A 17,840-nucleotide genomic window follows, 5' to 3' on the forward strand; every position below is an offset into this window, starting at 1 on the left:
TTATCCAGAAAAGGGCATCACGAGAACATTCCTCCACCCGCTATTGTCATACCGAATACCAAACATCAAGCGGGCATATGCTTGGTTACACTATCTATATGTTTTCGTCCAAAGTTCTTGTCATTGGCTGCGGCATCGCCGGTCCAGTGGTCGCCTGCCTTCTGAAGCAGAAGGGCTACGAACCCATCATCTTTGAAAGATCCGAGGCGCCGGGCGACGTCGGTGCATCCCTGATGATATGCCCTAATGGACTGAAGGTCCTTAATCTCATCGGCCCTATACCCGACATGCTCCTTCAAAACGGCCCGCCTATCCTAGAGCTGTGCGACTGCAAGGCTTCGGGTGAAGTTCTCGGTCGCTCCGACATCCCCGCGGAGTTTTCTAAGCGATACGGGCAGCCGGCCGTTGGCGTCAAGCGGACGCTCATTACGTCCTGGCTGCGGGGCCTGGCCATTGAAAACGGTGTTGAGGTGAGACAAGGCTGGAAGCTGGAGCGGATCCAAGAGACTGAGAATTCCGTGACTGCTTTCTTCGAGGATGGCAATTCTGAGACTGGAGCTTTCCTGGTCGGGGCAGATGGGCTAAAGGCGGCGACGAGGAGGTTGCTGTTGGCTCGCGGAGGTTTTCAAGAGACGCCGTCCTTTACCGGACTGACTCAGGTGAGCAGTCTTTCTTTTGGGTGTCTCTTTGCATCATCGACAATATTAACCATGCAGAAAGATTTCAGGTATCTCGCCCACGCCTGAGGCTTTTAGCAACAATCCCGCGGCGAGGAACTGGTACGGGGAGCTGAGCCACGTCGTTTGTTACCCAATCACTCACTGCAAAACGTCCTGGGGTTTGACTTTGCCCGATAACCCCGAGGAGGAGGCCGCCTGGGGACTCTTCAGCGACGAGAGGAGAGCGGCCGAGAAGGAAAAAATGGTCGGGATGCTGCAGGCCAAGGGCTGGGACCCAGTCGTATTGCAACTGGTGAACTCCGCAGAGCGCCTGATCAAGTATGGTATCTATGACCGTCCCGAGCTCGAGCCGAAGCAGTGGTACTCTGGTAGATGCGTCATGGTTGGCGATGCGGTCCACCCGACAAGTGTTCATCTCGGACAGGGCGCCAACCAGGCTTGGTGAGTTACCCTTGGATGGATAGACCAGAACGAGGGGACGTTTCAGACTCACAAGATACAAAGCGAGGACTGCTACTATCTCACGAAAGAGATCCCCAACTTTGACGCAGCAATAGGGCTCCCCACGCCAACACTTACTGAGGCTTTCAAGGCGTACGCGACGAAGCAGCAGCCGCACACCTCGATCTTGGTCAAGGGCGCTAGAGCCGTCGGATCCATGCGTGTCTCGGCACCAGAAGTCTGCGCCCAACGTGACCAGACTGTCAGTCGAAGCATGGCTGATCGAACAGGTTTGCAGACCAAGTTCGACTTCACCTATTCAAGGCCTTTTTGAGACGGTTCCTTTTTTTTAAAGGCATAGTCATGCTATGTGGGGTTTAAAATGCAGCCAAATGCAAATACGTGAATTATCCTAAGTCAAGAGGCCGTTTCATCGATAGAAACGTTTGTAATAAACCGCTTGTTTGTTGTCTTCTTTGATTAGACCTTGCTCTAATCCGGTTACATAAAGGATATCCCCTTTTCCTTAGTTGGTCTAAGAGTGTGTCTTACGCTATGAATTGGACCTGTTGAGTATCCTAAAGTAGGTTAATGACAAAAAAACCAACCACTCTACCCTACATCCTATGCACCCCTGTTAAAGTGTAGTAATTAGTAATAAGCAAAAGTAGGGCGAATGTTGCTGTCATTGGCTGAATAGATTTCCCTACTCTGAAGTAGTAATTTAGATAATAAATACATTAGTTAAAAGGCTATAAACTTAAGGCTATAACTATAGTGGCAACTGGGGTCTGATCCTTCACCTCGCACTGCCCAGTTGCTCTGCTATGCGAGTCTTTGGGTCGATCGTTTGCGAATTCTTCATTACACCTTGGGCATGTGATGGGTAACGCATGGCTGCGGTAAACATGCTCCCTAGCTGTGTCAGTTTCTGGATTCACCAGGGTAGAGCTCGGAGTGCGTACTTGATTCGATGGACCGTCGCCCAGCCGGGTCCGGTGCAAGCTCCACGTTGGTGCTTTCCGGGATTCTTCTTGAAGAAAGGACAGGCCAACCTGAAATTGACTTTGTTGGGATGGCTATTCGACTTCGACACTTTGAAAGGCCTTTGGTCCCCACGGCAGACCCTCCATGTTCAGACGAGCATGAGTAGATCGAAGAAGAATCCTGTGTTCCTAGGGATCTATTCGACTCAATCGACAGTTGTCGAGTAGTTCGACAATTCTCCTTCTTGTCGCTTTGGAAGGAGGCATTGTTGCCTGAAGAAGTGTTGAGCACTGAGCTGTCAACACCGGCAGTGGGCAATTCTGGCGAGTCGGGGGGGCCTCGCGAAAGTGACTCTATATGATCCCCTTCCATCAAGCATGCCATACCCCCCTCCAAAAGACAGAACGTATTTGCTTCCGAAAGGCAGGTTGTTATAGTGAGATGTTGATACGTAGGGTTCGCTTGTATACATTAAGGCCCGCTATCATCTTGAGACGTTGACGCCCCGAATTCGCGTGGAGCAGGACAGCGGCTTGTTCTAAATTCTTGAGACTCCCTCGGGGTTATCATAAAGAGGCTCTCGTCAAGCAATTGAGTTTGACCACTCTGTATCTCTTGCCGTTCACTGTTGCAGACGAAAAGCGGATAGAGAAGTTCCGTGATCCTTTCTTTGTTTGCAAGATCAAGCGCTCTTTCGAACGGAATCCAGGTACCTTTGAGGTGCATGGGACCAATGTTGACAACGTGCCTAATCTTTTCAGAATTGAGAAGTCCATCACGTCTTCTCCGACTCATACCGGTGATGTCGAGGAGTTTCGTTCCATTGATCATCCGGTTGTCCTCTCTGCGCGCAACATACACGCCTCGTTCCTTCACTAGAAAGCACAAGATTCCTTCATCTTCCTAGAGTTTTGCGGTAAGACGAGCTGTCGCACCCGGAGGTGGGATCTGGCCTGTCACGTCGAAGTTCCGGTGGGAAGGTAACGATGGAGTTGCTGATTCCGTTGATAGCAGGCTCAGCAGTCCTTTTCCCGTACGCGATGACTCCCACTCGGGCGGCTCCGACAGGGACCTGAGCTGTACTTTAGCCTCTGGGGTAGCGGTGTGGTCTTTCTGGCTGTAAAGAAAAGTCATCGCAGATTGAGGGTGACCGGTATTACGTCGGACAGGGAGAATTGGTCGCTAGGCTGAAAGCAGCGTGAATAGACATCCAAGAGAGTTGCTGATGTCTGTATCCCAGAACGGCTAGACTTAGACGCCTTGCAGCGCTTTATTGAAGGCATCCAGTAGTTCGCCTTCGGGTCGACGGAGTGTACCGCAAGATTCTATGGCGGCTTCATGCTCTGCTTCCCGGATCGCGAGATCCGGCAGCGACGGTTGTTATCGCAGCTGAACTGCAGAAGTGGCCTTGCACCTCGTTGTTTAACTTCTGTCTCTTTACCCCTAGATTCGCCCGAACGTGGTTGGTCTTGCGCAAGTTGAATTGTCACTGAGATGGGCGAGCTGAGAAGAGCATGCAAGCATGACGAGTGGCCAAGACATTTTGGTTGGACATCACCTATTGGCTCCTTCCCCGCACTAGGGAAACCATTCATAAACCCGTATTCTCTTTAGTTGTTTCGTCAGAGGTCTGGACCGATCATTGTTTATTCTGCTCCTTTGCTAGCGGCCAAGGCGCCCGTGTACGTATAATGACATGTTCCCTTTCGGATGGTCTTCTTACTAACAATGACTAGACATCTAGGATGAGGCTTCTCCACACGACAAAGTTGAAGATAGAGGAATTCATTGGGCGCAGGAGCGATGCAGTTCTAGTCCGCGAGGGACGTGATGCAGTACCCGAATATACTGTCCCTCGTTATGCAATTCTGTCTCATACGTGGGAGGAGGAGGAAGTTTCCTTTCAAGACTGGCAAGGCAGAATGGATTCGACCAAGAGAAAGAAAGGCTATGCCAAGATTCTAAAAAGTTGTGAACGCGCCCGCCAGGATGGCTATGACTGGATCTGGATCGACACTTGTTGCATCGACAAGACCAGCTCGGCAGAGCTGTCCGAGGCCATCAACTCCATGTTTCAGTGGTACCGAGACTCGGATGTCTGCTACGTCTATCTCTCAGACGCCACCGGGACACAGCCAGTCTACATAGAAGACGACTGGCCTTCAGCCGTCTCACGGTGGTACTCACGAGGCTGGACATTACAGGAAGTTATCGCGCCTGCGCAAGTACGTTTCTTGAGGAGAGATTGGACCGACGTGGGAAGCAAAGAGGATCACCTCGATGCCATTTCAACAATAACGGGTATAGATATCTATGCCCTCAAAGGGGGAGACCTTTCGCGGATGAGCGTTGCCAGGCGGTTCAAGTGGCTGGCCAGAAGAGAAACCACCCGGATCGAGGACATGGCTTACTGCATGCTCGGAATCTTTGACATCAACATGCCGCTACTTTACGGCGAAGGTACAAAAGCTTTCATCCGGCTTCAAGAAGAAATCATCAATACAACCGAGGACCAGTCCATCTTCGCTTGGGCAGGATCCAAGCCTAAAGTTCATAACAAGAATATCTGGAAAGACTTTGACCTGATTTTATCCGGTTATGGCATTATAGCTGAGTCTCCGAGTCAGTTCGAGAGGTCTGCTTCAGTGGCCATGTTTGCTCGGCCTCAGCCATCGCGGCCGCACACTGTCGTCACCAGACACGGCACCAGAGTACACTTGCTAATGGGTCAGAGTGTATCAAATGATGATTTTATGGCTGTGTTGGATTGCCAAATCGGCAGTACACCTGGTGTCTTTGCCGGCATCGATTTGAGAAGAATCGCCAAGAATAGGTTCATCCGCCTGAACCATACCCATATATTTCGCTTCGCCCGCTGTGGTTTGAACGGAGAGGTTCTGATTGAAGGATTTGACCCAACGGAAGAACAAAAAGAGCTCGTTGAACTCGACTCTCGTTAGTAAAACCATAATTCCGTGGGCCGGTTGTATGGGCACCGACTGACTGTTCAGCAGGCATCTCCTACAAAGACTGGAAGTTGAAGGAGGTTTACATCGCCCAATCCAACTTGATTCCACTTCCACCGGGATTCTGGGTGCTACCCTCGGAACAAGGAATGTCAATCGAGAGTGTCTATCCCCCTGAGATCTGGGACACAGCGGCCAATATCCTGCAGCCGCCAGTGGCGCGGGCCAAAATTGGGGCCGTCGGCCTCCGAGTGAGAACTATGTCGATCGCGCTCGTTCTTGGATATTACAGTAATTCTTGGTATATTGATCAGCCATGGTGCAAGCTGTGTAGTTATAGCGGGGAAGACAGGCTGTCAGATGTGTTCGCCGCATGCGAGGTTCCGTCACAAGAGAGGTCTACTATACACCAGAGTAGAAAGGACTATTCCAAACTGGCTGGGCTCAAAGTCTCGGTAAGGAGATCGTATGTTTCTTCAGTTCCGATGAACATTGTTCAATTCCATGTTAAATAAGCCAGTGACTTGGCAAATCGTGAACAATGGATTCTTCCTTTTGTTTTATACCTTTTTTCTTCTTTTCTTTTTCACGACTGTGAGGAGTGAAGGGTAAGCCAAATACTTGTCGCTCTATGTTCTGTATGACATCAACGGCTACCGGACCTAAGTCGGATCTAGCTTTTAAGTCCGCCAAGTCGGGACTGCTCATTTCTATGAATCTGGCAGATTACTTAATGGCGAGACTTGTCACTTTGTGTTATGTACAATGTCAGTATCTACCGGACCTAAGTCGTGTTCAGCTTCAAGTCCGCCAAGTAAGAAGAGCATCGACAATCACGCCGATATGGGACCGTTGGTTTCTAGAAGTTCTGGCAATCTATTTATGGTCTGACCTTGAAGATGTGTTCTCTTTGGCCCAAGAAGCTAACTCTACTTGAAGCAAAATGCAGAAGCAGCTTAAATATCAAACACCATAGGTTCAATTCCCATAATTGTCTAAGAGCGACAAGGACTCCTGGTCAAAAATCTTAAGTCTAGGGAATGCACAGTCTACACCAGCTATGATTGGTGAGATGTACTCAACTTGGTTTCCTACTGGGCGAGATTTGCGCTGGAATTTATGCTCAAAGCGAAGATATTTGATTTGGGTGTATGTGTAAGTGTGTATGCCCTCACTGGTTGATGATGTGGGTGACACGAAGAAGAGAGATTGGCTACCGGGTTGAAGCTTGAGGCAGAGCTGATGATGAGAGCTGTGTTCTGAATAGTGTCACAGAGGCGGAAATCAAACTGCTTTTTAAGTCTTCACACGATATAGTGCTGCCGGCTGTAGACTGAATGTGAAAACAGAGCCGGCGACTAAGAGCGCCGTTCCTCGCGGCAAGGGCCTGTCCCGAGCGCGCCCGCCCGCCCGCCCTCCCCGGACACCCATGCTGCGCCTGAGTAAGCCAAGATTGGCATTCACTGTCCCCATCGTTCGTCTATTTCTAGAGAAATGGGTCTCGGCATGGAAAATCAATGAAAGCTGATCAAATTCTGCGTCAGGGCCCGAGCCTCTTCAAGACCGACAACACCATCGTGGAGTCAAGCCCGACAGGTTGCTGAGTGAGCATAGCCAACAAAGACCATCGAATGCAACAAAAGTGAGTGAGCGCTTCAGCGAGTTGATGAGCAGAAAGATGGTTGCCTAGTTGGGTTTTACTGGGCTGCGTAATGCCTCTCGATTGGGTGTTGGGAAAGGAGAGGCCTCGGCCGGTTCATTATTGCTATAAGCGACTATAATTTCGCCTCCTTTGGCAAGATAAGTATAAAGCGAAGCATTTTCCAGGGCTTTTGAACATCATCTAACATTGAACGTACTACTAGACATCCTCCCAGACCGTCTTGATTTTCTTCTTCTTCATTGAAACAGGGTCACTAAAAACAAATCGTACTCTGTAGTCATCCACCCCCAGCCCCCCCTTTCGTTACTTTTCTGACTGCTGCTGCTCATTTTGCTACTTCTCAAACGTGTTTTTCTGATATGCTTGGTTGTGTTGTCATGTGTGTGTTTCTAAATGATTTATCCTCTGAAACAGGTAAACTTGCCCTGTTTTAACGGAGTTCCGATTGTCCTCAGTACAGGCAATGAAACCGTGAGGGTGAGGGGGATTACGCCCGTTTGATAACTGTCACAATGAGGTAATATAAGGCGTTAGTTGTGCTGCTATAACTGATGGTGTTGTTTTTGCGCAATAATAACCTAAATCTAATCTTATATTAACTATGAAAGACAAGGTAAGGAACAGATGCAGAACGGAGACGGTTATAGACAGGGATTACTCATAGAATGGCATAGAAGGATATTGAAGGCCTGCTTACACCATCTTCCAATACTTTATAGGTTGTTAATAATTAGTTGCACAAGTTCGCAACATAATACGTTGCAGTGCATGATACATATGCAGTATGGAACATGTGACGATTTAGAAGGTGAGTCATAGCCAAAGCAACCGCATTCTAGACTATTAGCCTCTTGTCGTGAAGCTGGAATGGCTTCGTGTGGCTAGTGCCAGCAGCGCTGCCACAGATGTGGCGTACCACCCGCACGGACCGGGTAGAAAAGGTATTTCTACCACTTCTCCGGTTCATACGTAGTTTCTTAATAGGACAACCACTTTTCTCTCATATGACAAGACGCTGCGGCTCATCACACCTCTGCTGTTTACCGCTCGGGCGGAGGTGATGGAAGATAGAGGGTGAGGTTGGGCCTCAACATGAACAAAGACGCGCCCTGGTGACTACGCGATTCGATTCGCCTGTTCATGAGAACGAGACACGGTTGCACGTGACCGCACGAGAACCAAGAGACCAGATGACTAATCTGATGATATGCTGTTACTTGGGGCCACGAGCCAAGCCTAGCGGCCTCCAGCGAGCACTCGAGGTACTGCTAAGTAGTACAATATACCTGTAGCTCGCTGGAGGTTCGGCGACTACCGTATCCTCTCAGTGGATTCGCACACCGCACAGACCACCCCTAACCCCAAGACGGTCAGCCAGCCTAGCCACCCACCCACCTAACCCTAACCCTAACCCTTGCCACCTAACTTGCTGCTGACGTTGAATAACCCCTGCATTTACCAGCCCGCTAGCCCCTATCTAGTAGCTCGTGATCAGTGCGGTGTACGAATCTGCTGAGAGGATACGGTATTCGCCGAGACCCAGGGTGATTGTCCTAGATTACATTCCAGAACATAGAGTGACTAGGGTATAGTATTGTAAATAGGTAGAATGGAAATAATATCACCTGCTCGTGATACCCGATCGCGATATACTCAGGACCAAGACGGAAGTGCCTAACTGATAGGCTATTGACAGTTTGCGTGGGTAATGTATTCCTGGCTGCCCTGGAAAAAGTGGTGAGAGGGGCCGATGAACGGAACCGGACTCGTTTGCTACTTGAATCCCCACCTCATAACTGTTTCTTGGATTATGCCACAGCTATTGTGCAAACGGGCTGTCGTTGCACCATCATCGAGATTGAAGAGTACTCTATAAAGTCCTTGCTCCGTATACGTCTAGTCGAGCCGTACGCTGTGTGCACTGGGGGTTGAAGTTTGCAGAGTCTGCTGAATGCGCAAGCCAATCCTCACAATTCCCCTCAAACCCCGCACGAACACTTTACTTGGTTGCACGAAGAATGAGTACGACGGACGGCACACTAGTGGTGGGGGTTGACGTGGGAGGTAAGCATCCATCAAGACCGCGAGTTCGTCCCATCTGTCAAGCTTTGTACGCCAACTGTACTCCCAGGTACCAATACCGACAGTGTCCTGCTGGATGTATCGAAGTCTGGCATAGATGCCGTCGTCGCGTCTCACAAAGCGTCGACCACATCCAGCGCGACGCTCTCTGTCCAGGCCACATTGAGAGCGCTGCTCGACAAGTCAACCGTGGACCCTGCCGGCATCACCGCACTCGCCATCGGCACGACACACTTCCTCAACGCCATCGTTGAAAGAGATACGTCTCGCGTCGAAAAGGTTGCCGTCCTGCGCCTGGCCTCCCACAACTTCTCCACCGGAACCCCGCCCTTTGCCGACTGGCCCTCGGCCCTGAAGCGCATCATCAACGGCCACTCGGCCATCATCCCCGGAGGCTGCAACATTGACGGCACCCTCATCGGCCCGATCGACGAAGAGGCCGTCAGGGAGCAGGCGAAGCAGATCAAAACCAAGGGCCTCGGGAACGTCGCAGTCGTCGGTATCGGCTGCAACACCGACAAGCACTACCGCCAGGAAGACGAGGTCGAGAAGATACTGCGCAGCGAGCTGGGCGAGCATGTCAACATCGTTCTCTCCCGCAACATCGCCGGGCCGGGCCTCCTGGCCCGCGAGAACGCGACGATACTCAACGCCTCGATTCTCAACTTTGCGCAGCGCACCATCAGAGCCTTCATCGGTGCCATGCGCCGCATCGGCCTCCAGTGCCCTTTGTACCTCACTTCCAACGCAGGCCATCTGCTGCCCTTCTCCGAGGCCATGCAAGCCCCGATCAGGATCTTTTCGTCCGGTGCCACAAACTCCATCCGGGGCGCAGCGTTCCTTGCCAGAGATTCCATCGACAAATCTGGCAGCATCGTGGTCGACATCGGCGGAACAACTTCTGACGTGGGCTATCTTCTCAACAACGGATACCCCAGGCTGTCCAAGAGCTACACAGCCTTGGCTGGTGTTAAGGTCAACCTGGAGATGCCCTCTGTGGAGAGCATCGGCCTCGGAGGGGGATCGATCCTACACAACGGCGAGGACGGCTCGGTGGCTGTTGGACCGGATAGCGTTGGCCATGACCTCGCTACCAGGGCTCTCTGCTTTGGAGGCGATGTGACAACCGCGACTGATGTCGCCGTGGCGTCTGGGGCCATGATCGGCAACACTTCCGTGTCTCTGACGACCGACGTTGTCGAGAAAGGCAAGGCCAAGATTCGGAAAATGCTGGAGGCGGTTATCGATCGCGCCAAGCTGTCCCCCGAGCCATGCACTGTCATCCTCGTCGGAGGCGGTTCCGTCCTCTGCCCCGCAGAGCTTTCCGGCGTCAGCAAGGTCGTCGTTCCCGAGCACGCCGGCGTCGCCAACGCCATCGGCGCGTCCATCGCGAGGATCTGCGGCTCGGCCGAGACCATCATCCACGGCTCCGACATCCAGGGCGGCATCGCGGACGTGAAGGCCAGGGCGATCCAGGACGCGGTGGCCAAGGGCGGAGACGACAGGTCCGTGACGGTGCTCCACGAGGAAGTCGCCGGAGTCCCCTACGTGCAGAACCAGACCTCCATCAAGATCGAGGTTGCCTTGCCTGCTGACCACAAGCGAGTCTACTCCGAGATGGTCAAGACCGCCGCGCCGGACCGGCTCGTCGACGAAGAGCTGTTTGAAGAGACCAAGAAGCACGATGCGCCGGCTTCCGAGGACGGCCCGGAAGGCGAGGCGGTGGATCTCGAGAGCTACAAGCCCATGGTGGACTCCAACGGCTTGTGGTCGCTGTCCGGGACCGATCTTCATTTCTTGTCCATCGGCTGCTACATTCTCGGATGCGGCGGCGGCGGGTCCCCGTACGCACCGTATCTCGAACTGAGACAGCTCCTCGCCGAGGGAGAGTCGATGAAGATCGTCCGCATAGAAGACCTCAAGGACGACGAGATGATGCCGCCCGTCGCCAGCGTCGGTACGCCGGCAGTGAGCGTCGAACGCCCGGGAGGGGATGGTGTGTGGCATGCCATGCAAGAAATGGAGAAGGAGATGAGGATGAAGTTTGAAAAGCTGATCGCCACCGAAATCGGGGGCGCAAACGGTGTTTCCACTCTGATCTGGGGAAGCTCAAGATACTATGACATCCCAACGGTAGACGGCGATATGATGGGTACGCCTTCTCCAGCTCCGCTACTGATGCCACATTTTTGCTAACACGAGGTACTAGGACGTGCGTACCCTCAGTTCGAGATGGTGTCGCAGTACATACACGCCAAGTCCATCAACGAGCTCCTCCCCGTGACGCTCTGCAGTGGCACCGGGCACAACGTCGTCATCCCGGCCACCCAGACCGACGAGACTTCCGCCGGCGTCGCCATCCGGGACGCATGCGTCGCAATGGGCTCCGCAGCCGGCGCCGCCGGCCGACCCATTCCCGGGAAGCTCATGCGCGAGGTCGGCATCCCGAACACCTACTCGCTGGCCTGGCGTCTCGGACGCGTCGTCGCCCGAGCGCAGCAGGCCGGCACCGTCTCGACCGTGGCGGAGGACATCATCGAGGCGGCCGGCGGTCCGGGCAGCGCCAAGGTGCTGTTCCAGGGCAAGATCCGCAGCGTCGAGAGCACATTGACCGCCACGGCGCACAGCTTGGGCAAGGTGACTGTCGAGAGGCTCAGTGAAAGCGAGATGGAGACTGAGGCGGACAGGGTCGGGGAAGGGCTGAAAGAGGTTGTGGTCCCTTTCATGAACGAGAATCTCGGAGTCCTTGGCAAATCAGAGGACGGAGGCGAGACGGTAAGTATTCCGTATTCCGCCCCCCCCCCTCGCTTCACTCGGCATGGGTGTCTTTGGCTGATGTTTGTCTCTCCCGTAGACTCTTGCTACTGTCCCCGATCTGATATTCCTTCTGGACACCTCCACCGGAGAGGCCATCGGCGTTCAGGAGTACAGATACGGACTGAAGGTCTCGGTCATGGTCATGGCGGGCCATCCGCTTTGGGCCACGGAACGGGCTCTCGAAATCGCAGGTCCCAAAGTCTTTGGCCTGCCTCACGACTACAAGACAACGCTGAAGTACACGAAGCCGGCGAGCGTCATCGACGAGTTCCGACGCTGATGCAGTAGCGACGAGTGCAGAGACGGCAGCGGTCTCGGATGGCTGGCACAAAAAGGCACAATTCAGCAGAGACGTGTATAGGAGAGGCCGGCCCTACAGGTTTGTGTACGCGCCGTGAAACCCCTAGACTTATCCATGTCGAGCGAGGGCGTACAGAAACGCGATTGAGAGTGACTATATGGCACTGTTCAGCATGGTTGTGGGATTGATTAATCAACGTTCGGTACAAAATTAATAGTTTCTCATTCATTCTGGCGCGTGTGGCTGATTCAGCCAGTCTGCATCTGCTAAATCGTTGACAAAGTTCGGATCCCAACCGTCAAACATATCATTCCTATAGCTCCCCCAGTAGGCCGCCTCGCTACCAAGCACGCTCATAGGGTCCCAGACAATCTCCTCTCGGCTCGAGGACTTTTCGCCAGGTGGGTCGGCGCTGGCTTGCGTCTGGACCGGGTTCACCACCGGCGGCGGCGGCGGCGGCGGCGGCTGGTCGTAGGCCCGGGCTTTGCTGTCGGCGCCCCGATCCGGCTGTCTCGTCCTGACCGGCGACTGCGGATGCCGCACCTGCGTCGTCAAGTTGAACGCTTTCCTGACCTTCTGCCGCGCCTCACCGGCGAGCTTCCACGACGCGGACAGCTCTTCCAGGGCGCTGTCCAGGAAAGGCAGCAACGTGTCCTTCAACGACGACGGCGGGCTGCTCTGGCGCCGCGTCGTGGCCAAGACGGCGTTCGTCGCGAGAATAGTGGCGCCGATGAAATTCAGAGGCGTGTTCTCGAGGGTATGCTGGGTTCTGAAACGCTGCAAAACATCGACTATCCTCTGCGCCGACGACTGGCATATAACGAATGACTTGATGATCGGGTTGGTCAAGTCCTCGGCCTCCCCGTCCGGGACGCTGGGTATTTGCCGGACGGACGTGATGAAGGGCAGATTCAGGCAGATGCGAGTGGTGTGATAAAATGTACTGCAGCACGGGGTGAGTAACACGTCACCAGAGGCATTGCCGCTTCCACGAGCAGAGAACCCAGAGGCGGGAGGTAAGGTAAACAAACGTACTGCAAGCAGGCCACATGCGGTTGGAGCACGTCTTTGTTGGTAGTCCACTTCTTCCACCTCATTTCGCTCGGTAGCGCCTCATGCCACGCAACCAGCCGAGCGTTCAGCTTGCTCAGAGACAGCTCGTTCCATCTCCGAGCCGAAGGGTCTTTCATTTTTCTCGGGGCGAAGGTCTTGGACAGCATATCGTGGACTATCCGACCCAGCTCGAGCATCTGGTTGAACCACGGCGTCAGTCTCGGGCCGGCCGGCTGCCCAGTCTGCAGAAACCCGAGGCCATGAGCCTGCAGCCAGTTGTCCCAAATCGGGGGATCGAGTCTCGGAACGAACATCAGCCTTTTTTCTTTTTCGCTTCCCGAGTTGTCTGTGGCTAGAGAGGGGGCTTACGGTAGAGATTCGCTAATGTTGACGTCTGCGTCATGTTCGTACAAGAAGGTCGGGCGGCCGAGGAAAAGACTGAACATTCTGAAGCTGCTGCGTCAGGGCGAGAACAATCACAAACTTCCCTCCCCGTCCCTACTCAAACTCACTTGTCTGACAGAAAACAGCCCCAATAAACACGCCGTCGAAACTCATTGTTGAAAGGAAAAGGGCTTGATGGGTTAGGCTTAACATCGGGACCCCAGTGTGCAAGATCTCTCTGCAGACCGAGGTCTTGGCACATTCTGTAAGCTATCCCTAGTATAGGGTTAGAACGTCATTCGTCCGGAGAGCCCTCTAGCAAAGTACCTGTATATACCCAGGTCTTGGACATGTTGCCCACCCCGGTCTCGTAGTAGGCAAGACAGAGGAAGGCCTGGACTGATGTTGGTCTCGAGACTCCGAATTCGCTCGTCATCAGTATTGATTGTGCAGTGTCGGCAAAACCGGGCGACTTTGCCCTGACCTCCGGGTCCCTCGACATGAGGGCGCCGATTGCAGCCATACTGTAAATGAGGGGCGGCGAACAGTAGTTGCCGTTGACGGGGTTAGCTTCGTAATCTTGGATGAATAACTCTCTGTCGATGAACATGGCCACCGGATACTGCCAATGGAAGAAGAGAGCTATGCAGTGACGCATGGTGTCGTTGACCAGATCCTCCCTCTCCTCGTGGATGAATGGTGGCTTAGAAACTGCGGGCGAGCTGGCGGGGGGATACGTCGGGCTGCTGACTTCATTCTGGTAGATGCTTGTCGGCCCGTGGTAGATTAGTGAACCTGAAAAGGGTGAAAGTCAGGCGTCATCGATCGGCAGGACGGCGAAAGAGGGGAGGTCTTCGTTTACCGTCAGTCATCTCCTGGAACGAGGCCTTCGTCATGGCTTCACTCAGTGCGATTTCGTCCTCCAACGGCAGGCTGGAGAACGAAGGCACATAGTCCTGGTCCTCCAGGTCGTCCAAGATCCGGTTGCGCTCATCCCTATCCGCAGTCTTCAGCCTGCCGACGAGACTCTCGAGCGACGCGATGCGGGACTCGAGCGTCGCAACATACTCGCGCGACACTGGCGGCCGCTTGAAGTCGCTCTCCCGGAACTCACACTTGGCCAACGCAGTGGAGCAGTTGGTACATGGGAACGTGCGAGAACAGCGAATCTATCCCCGCGGCTGTCAGTCAGGCAATGATGTCTATTGGGCAAAGCATTCAATGGAACAATCGCTCACTGGGCGATGTTGAGAACCGGGAGAGGATGACGGGGGGGGGGGGTGGGGGAGGAGGGGGAGAGGGGAGGAGTACGCGCGGGATCTGCGGCATTGTTTGTTTACCTTTCTCTGCTGGCATCGTTTGCACCTTTTGTATCATTTATCAGATTTGCCATGACCTCAGAAGTTTCTTTTTGGGTGGGAGACGCACGAGATTCGCTTGGCATTGCTTTTCTGCATGTTTATCACCACGGGGACCTTCGGGATGTGTCTCTTCAGCTCCGACGAAAAGACAGAAAGCAGACGTTTCCCGTGCAATTGTGGGACGCAGATCTCTGCGGTCACATGACTTCACGATCAGACAACCCCTGTTTCGTCCTCATTACCAGCGTGGTATTGCAGTTATTCCCAATCTGACAGGTTCACGGACCCTGTTCCAACCACGTGGCGGTAGATATGGGTTATCGAGGCTCTCTGCAAGTGAACACGGCGACCCCGTTACTCGGCATAAGCTATACATGAACCCTGGCCATCCTCCGAGAACAGGCTGTTGGACGAATCCGGTCATCTCTAAGCCGGCCGCAAGGTACCGGGTACCGATGGTGGTTGTCAGAGATTCATCAGGGAGGCCCAGTAGCTCTCCCAAGTAACCAGAGTTCTCATCCAGGACTTTGATCCCAGCTTACTGTGAAGCACAAATCGACAACCAAGTGTGTGATGACGAGAACAAATCCCTAGGTGCTCGTATTTCTAAACCATGCAGGTCCGCAGCGATGATTACACAGCGTCAACCCCCCGGTAATCCGGGATCGCCCGAAACGTCCCCCAAGGTTGTTGATATGCATCGATATGCAGCCCTCTTTGCCAGGGTCCGAGCCTTATCGGGCCAAGAATACCCACTCAGGAATGTTTGCCCCGATCACGGAGGGCCAGCGTCTTTTCTTGACACCACGAAACTTCACCCCACCGTGTGGTAGCAACGCCGAGCATCCGGAAGAGGGGTCGGACGGGAACCCTGCATGGCCCCCGCAGCTCGGCGCGTAAATCCAAGCTATCGTAGCTATCGAGAGGTGATGCAACTCAACCCCCTCTCGCTCGTCTCGGAGATAGTGCCACATGTCCAATTTGTTGGAATAGCTGGAGACTCTCTCTCTCTCTCTCTCTCTCTATAGGTATATATATATATATAAAGTGGGCTGTAGCCATGAGTTGAACTGTGTGATGGCAATTCGGTCTAGCTTTCCGGGGCTCCAGACTCCATCCAACTTAACCTCACGCATCACATCATGACAGCCAGCCAGAGAGTATCGTCTTGCAGAACGGCAAGTTCTTCCGCTCGAATAAAGCGCCGCCGGGTCAACGGTCGGAAGCCAACTTCGCGGAATCCTTGGTTGTGAAGGATGGCATCATCACATACGTCGGAGAGGCTTCCGCGGAGGAGGTGAAGGCGGCCATCGATGCGGGGGCTCGGGTCCGCGATGTTGGTGGTCGCACCATATTACCCGGTCTTGTCGACGGACATATCCACCTGACCCAGCTGGGACAGACTCTGCAGAAGCTGAAACTCGACGACTGCAAGAGCCTCGCGGACATCCGGAGGACGATAAAGGAACACGCCGTCGCCAACCCCGATCAGAAGCGCATATTCTGCAGCGGCTGGATGCACTTCATGACCCCCGAGGGCCCCCTGGCCTCGCTGATTGACGACCTGGACCCGCGCCCCGTCCTGATCACGGCGAAGGACCTGCACTCGACGTGGGCGAACTCAGCCGCCTTGGAGGAGCTCGGCCTGGACGACGAGCCCGACCCCCCCCGGCGGCGAAATCGTGCGCGACCCGAAGACCGGGCGCCCCTCCGGGCTGCTCTCCGAGGCGGCCAGCATGAAGTTCGTCCCCCAGTACATGGCGAGGTTGTCGACCCCGGAGGACCGCATCTCGGCCATCAAGACCGCCATCGACGACTACAGCAGCGCGGGCTTCACGGGCCTCGTCGACATGGCGATGGAGGAGGACGGCTGGAGCGCGCTGCAGGAGTACAGACGGCAGGAGAAGGCGGCGGGCCGGCGGGTCCCCGTGCGCCTCGCCGCCTACTGGCTCATCCTGCCGCGGGACGACGGCGCCGAGAACGTCAAGCAGGTCGAGCGGGCCGCCGAGCTCGCGCGGGCGTCCAGCCTCGAGACGGACCCCGACTGCCGGCTCGTCGGCGTCAAGCTCGTCTGCGACGGCATCGTCGACGGGTGCACGGCGATCCTGAGGGAGCCGTGCAGCCACGACGGCGACAACTGCGACCCGGCCTGGTCGCCGGAGCGGATGGGCGCCGTGGTCGAGGCGGCGACGCGGCTCGGCCTCCAGGTCGCGCTGCACGCCATCGACGTGCTCGAGAGGCACGTCGGGCCGGAGCGCCGCCCGCGCATCGAGCACCTCGAGGTCACCGCGGCCGAGGACGCGCGGCGGCTCGGCCGCCTCGGCATCACGGCGTCCGTCCAGCCCGTGCACGCCGACCCGGCCATCCTCCGCGCGTGGCCGCGGCTCATCGGCGAGCGCCGGTGCGGCCGCGCCTTCGCCTACAGCGAGTTCGCGGACGGCGGCGCGCCGGTGGCCATCGGTTCCGACGCGCCGACGGCGCCGCACCACATCGTGAGCAACCTCTACGTCGCGACTACGCGGCGGTCGGCGCGGGAGCCGGCGCTCGACGCCGTCGTTAACCCGCAGTTCGCGCTGTCGCTGTGCGACGTCCTGGCCGGCGCCACCGAGGGCGCGGCGAGGAGCTGCTTCCTGGAGGGCCGTGTGGGGTCTCTGGAGGTCGGGAAGAGGGCGGACCTGGCCGTGCTGGACATGGAGTGGGATCCCGAGAGAGCGCTCCAGACGAAGGTCCTGGAGACGTGGTTCGATGGGAAACAGGTCTTCCCTTTCGGGGAGTGACTGGGCAGAGAGAACACCGAGCATCGAGATAATGGCCTGTTTTGTTACTGAACGGGAATCCTGACACAAACAATCCACCGATTATGGCTATCTAAGCGTGCTCTACATGAGATTGTAGCAACAATGTGCGCTGTAGAAGCCAAACATGCCATCTTCGCCCGTTTAGATCCTACGTCTTTCTGGAACACCACTACTTTGCGCCCACACCATTCAAGCAAGCCCCAGTTGAAGGAGAACGGCGGCAATCGTACCCAATACCACGATCGCGGGCTGGTGCTGCGAAATGCCGGACGCGGCGTTCTTGGGCCGGTTCCCCGGGCTTCTGGCC

At 54.9% G+C, this 17,840-nt stretch overlaps 7 protein-coding genes across 7 annotated transcripts; 4 read left to right on the forward strand and 3 right to left on the reverse strand.

Annotated features, from left to right (window-relative positions):
- Positions 1-98: 98 nt before the first annotated feature.
- LY79DRAFT_668550 (uncharacterized protein) lies at positions 99-1,455 on the forward strand (the record flags this gene model as incomplete). The annotated part of the gene is made up of 3 exons (XM_060563542.1): positions 99-659; positions 721-1,121; positions 1,185-1,455. 3 exons carry the CDS (start codon positions 99-101, stop codon positions 1,453-1,455), a joined length of 1,233 nt encoding a protein of 410 aa, XP_060415742.1.
- Positions 1,456-1,791: 336 nt separating this feature from the next.
- LY79DRAFT_132743 (uncharacterized protein) lies at positions 1,792-2,751 on the reverse strand. The gene is made up of 2 exons (XM_060550879.1): positions 2,087-2,751; positions 1,792-2,036 (listed from the first exon to the last, which is right to left on the reverse strand). Exons 1-2 carry the CDS (start codon positions 2,490-2,492, stop codon positions 1,921-1,923), a joined length of 522 nt encoding a protein of 173 aa, XP_060415743.1. The 5' UTR covers positions 2,493-2,751; the 3' UTR covers positions 1,792-1,920.
- A 62-nt stretch (positions 2,752-2,813) lies between these two features.
- Positions 2,814-3,011, reverse strand: LY79DRAFT_481059 (uncharacterized protein; the record flags this gene model as incomplete). The annotated part of the gene is made up of 1 exon (XM_060553266.1): positions 2,814-3,011. A coding segment is annotated over one exon (198 nt), but the record flags the coding sequence as incomplete, so codon positions are not given.
- Positions 3,012-3,713: 702 nt separating this feature from the next.
- Positions 3,714-5,589, forward strand: LY79DRAFT_648706 (heterokaryon incompatibility protein-domain-containing protein; the record flags this gene model as incomplete). The annotated part of the gene is made up of 3 exons (XM_060562510.1): positions 3,714-3,790; positions 3,845-5,063; positions 5,120-5,589. The coding sequence occupies exons 2-3, from the start codon at positions 3,854-3,856 to the stop codon at positions 5,587-5,589; spliced, it is 1,680 nt and encodes a 559-aa protein (XP_060415745.1). The 5' UTR covers positions 3,714-3,790; positions 3,845-3,853.
- A 3,166-nt stretch (positions 5,590-8,755) lies between these two features.
- Positions 8,756-11,916, forward strand: LY79DRAFT_512365 (hydantoinase/oxoprolinase; the record flags this gene model as incomplete). The annotated part of the gene is made up of 4 exons (XM_060554359.1): positions 8,756-8,801; positions 8,869-10,971; positions 11,029-11,594; positions 11,674-11,916. 4 exons carry the CDS (start codon positions 8,756-8,758, stop codon positions 11,914-11,916), a joined length of 2,958 nt encoding a protein of 985 aa, XP_060415746.1.
- Positions 11,917-14,147: 2,231 nt separating this feature from the next.
- Positions 14,148-14,867, reverse strand: LY79DRAFT_549131 (uncharacterized protein). Its single transcript, XM_060557449.1, has 3 exons — positions 14,803-14,867; positions 14,715-14,739; positions 14,148-14,543 (listed from the first exon to the last, which is right to left on the reverse strand). Exons 1-3 carry the CDS (start codon positions 14,829-14,831, stop codon positions 14,193-14,195), a joined length of 405 nt encoding a protein of 134 aa, XP_060415747.1. The 5' UTR covers positions 14,832-14,867; the 3' UTR covers positions 14,148-14,192.
- Positions 14,868-15,440: 573 nt separating this feature from the next.
- Positions 15,441-17,755, forward strand: LY79DRAFT_683073 (amidohydrolase; the record flags this gene model as incomplete). The annotated part of the gene is made up of 3 exons (XM_060564603.1): positions 15,441-15,564; positions 15,962-16,346; positions 16,393-17,755. 3 exons carry the CDS (start codon positions 15,441-15,443, stop codon positions 17,510-17,512), a joined length of 1,629 nt encoding a protein of 542 aa, XP_060415748.1. The 3' UTR covers positions 17,513-17,755.
- Positions 17,756-17,840: the final 85 nt, after the last annotated feature.

Source organism: Colletotrichum navitas (assembly GCF_030913465.1).
Source record: "Colletotrichum navitas strain CBS 125086 chromosome Unknown LY79scaffold_19, whole genome shotgun sequence".
NCBI classification, from domain to species: Eukaryota; Fungi; Ascomycota; class Sordariomycetes; order Glomerellales; family Glomerellaceae; genus Colletotrichum; species Colletotrichum navitas.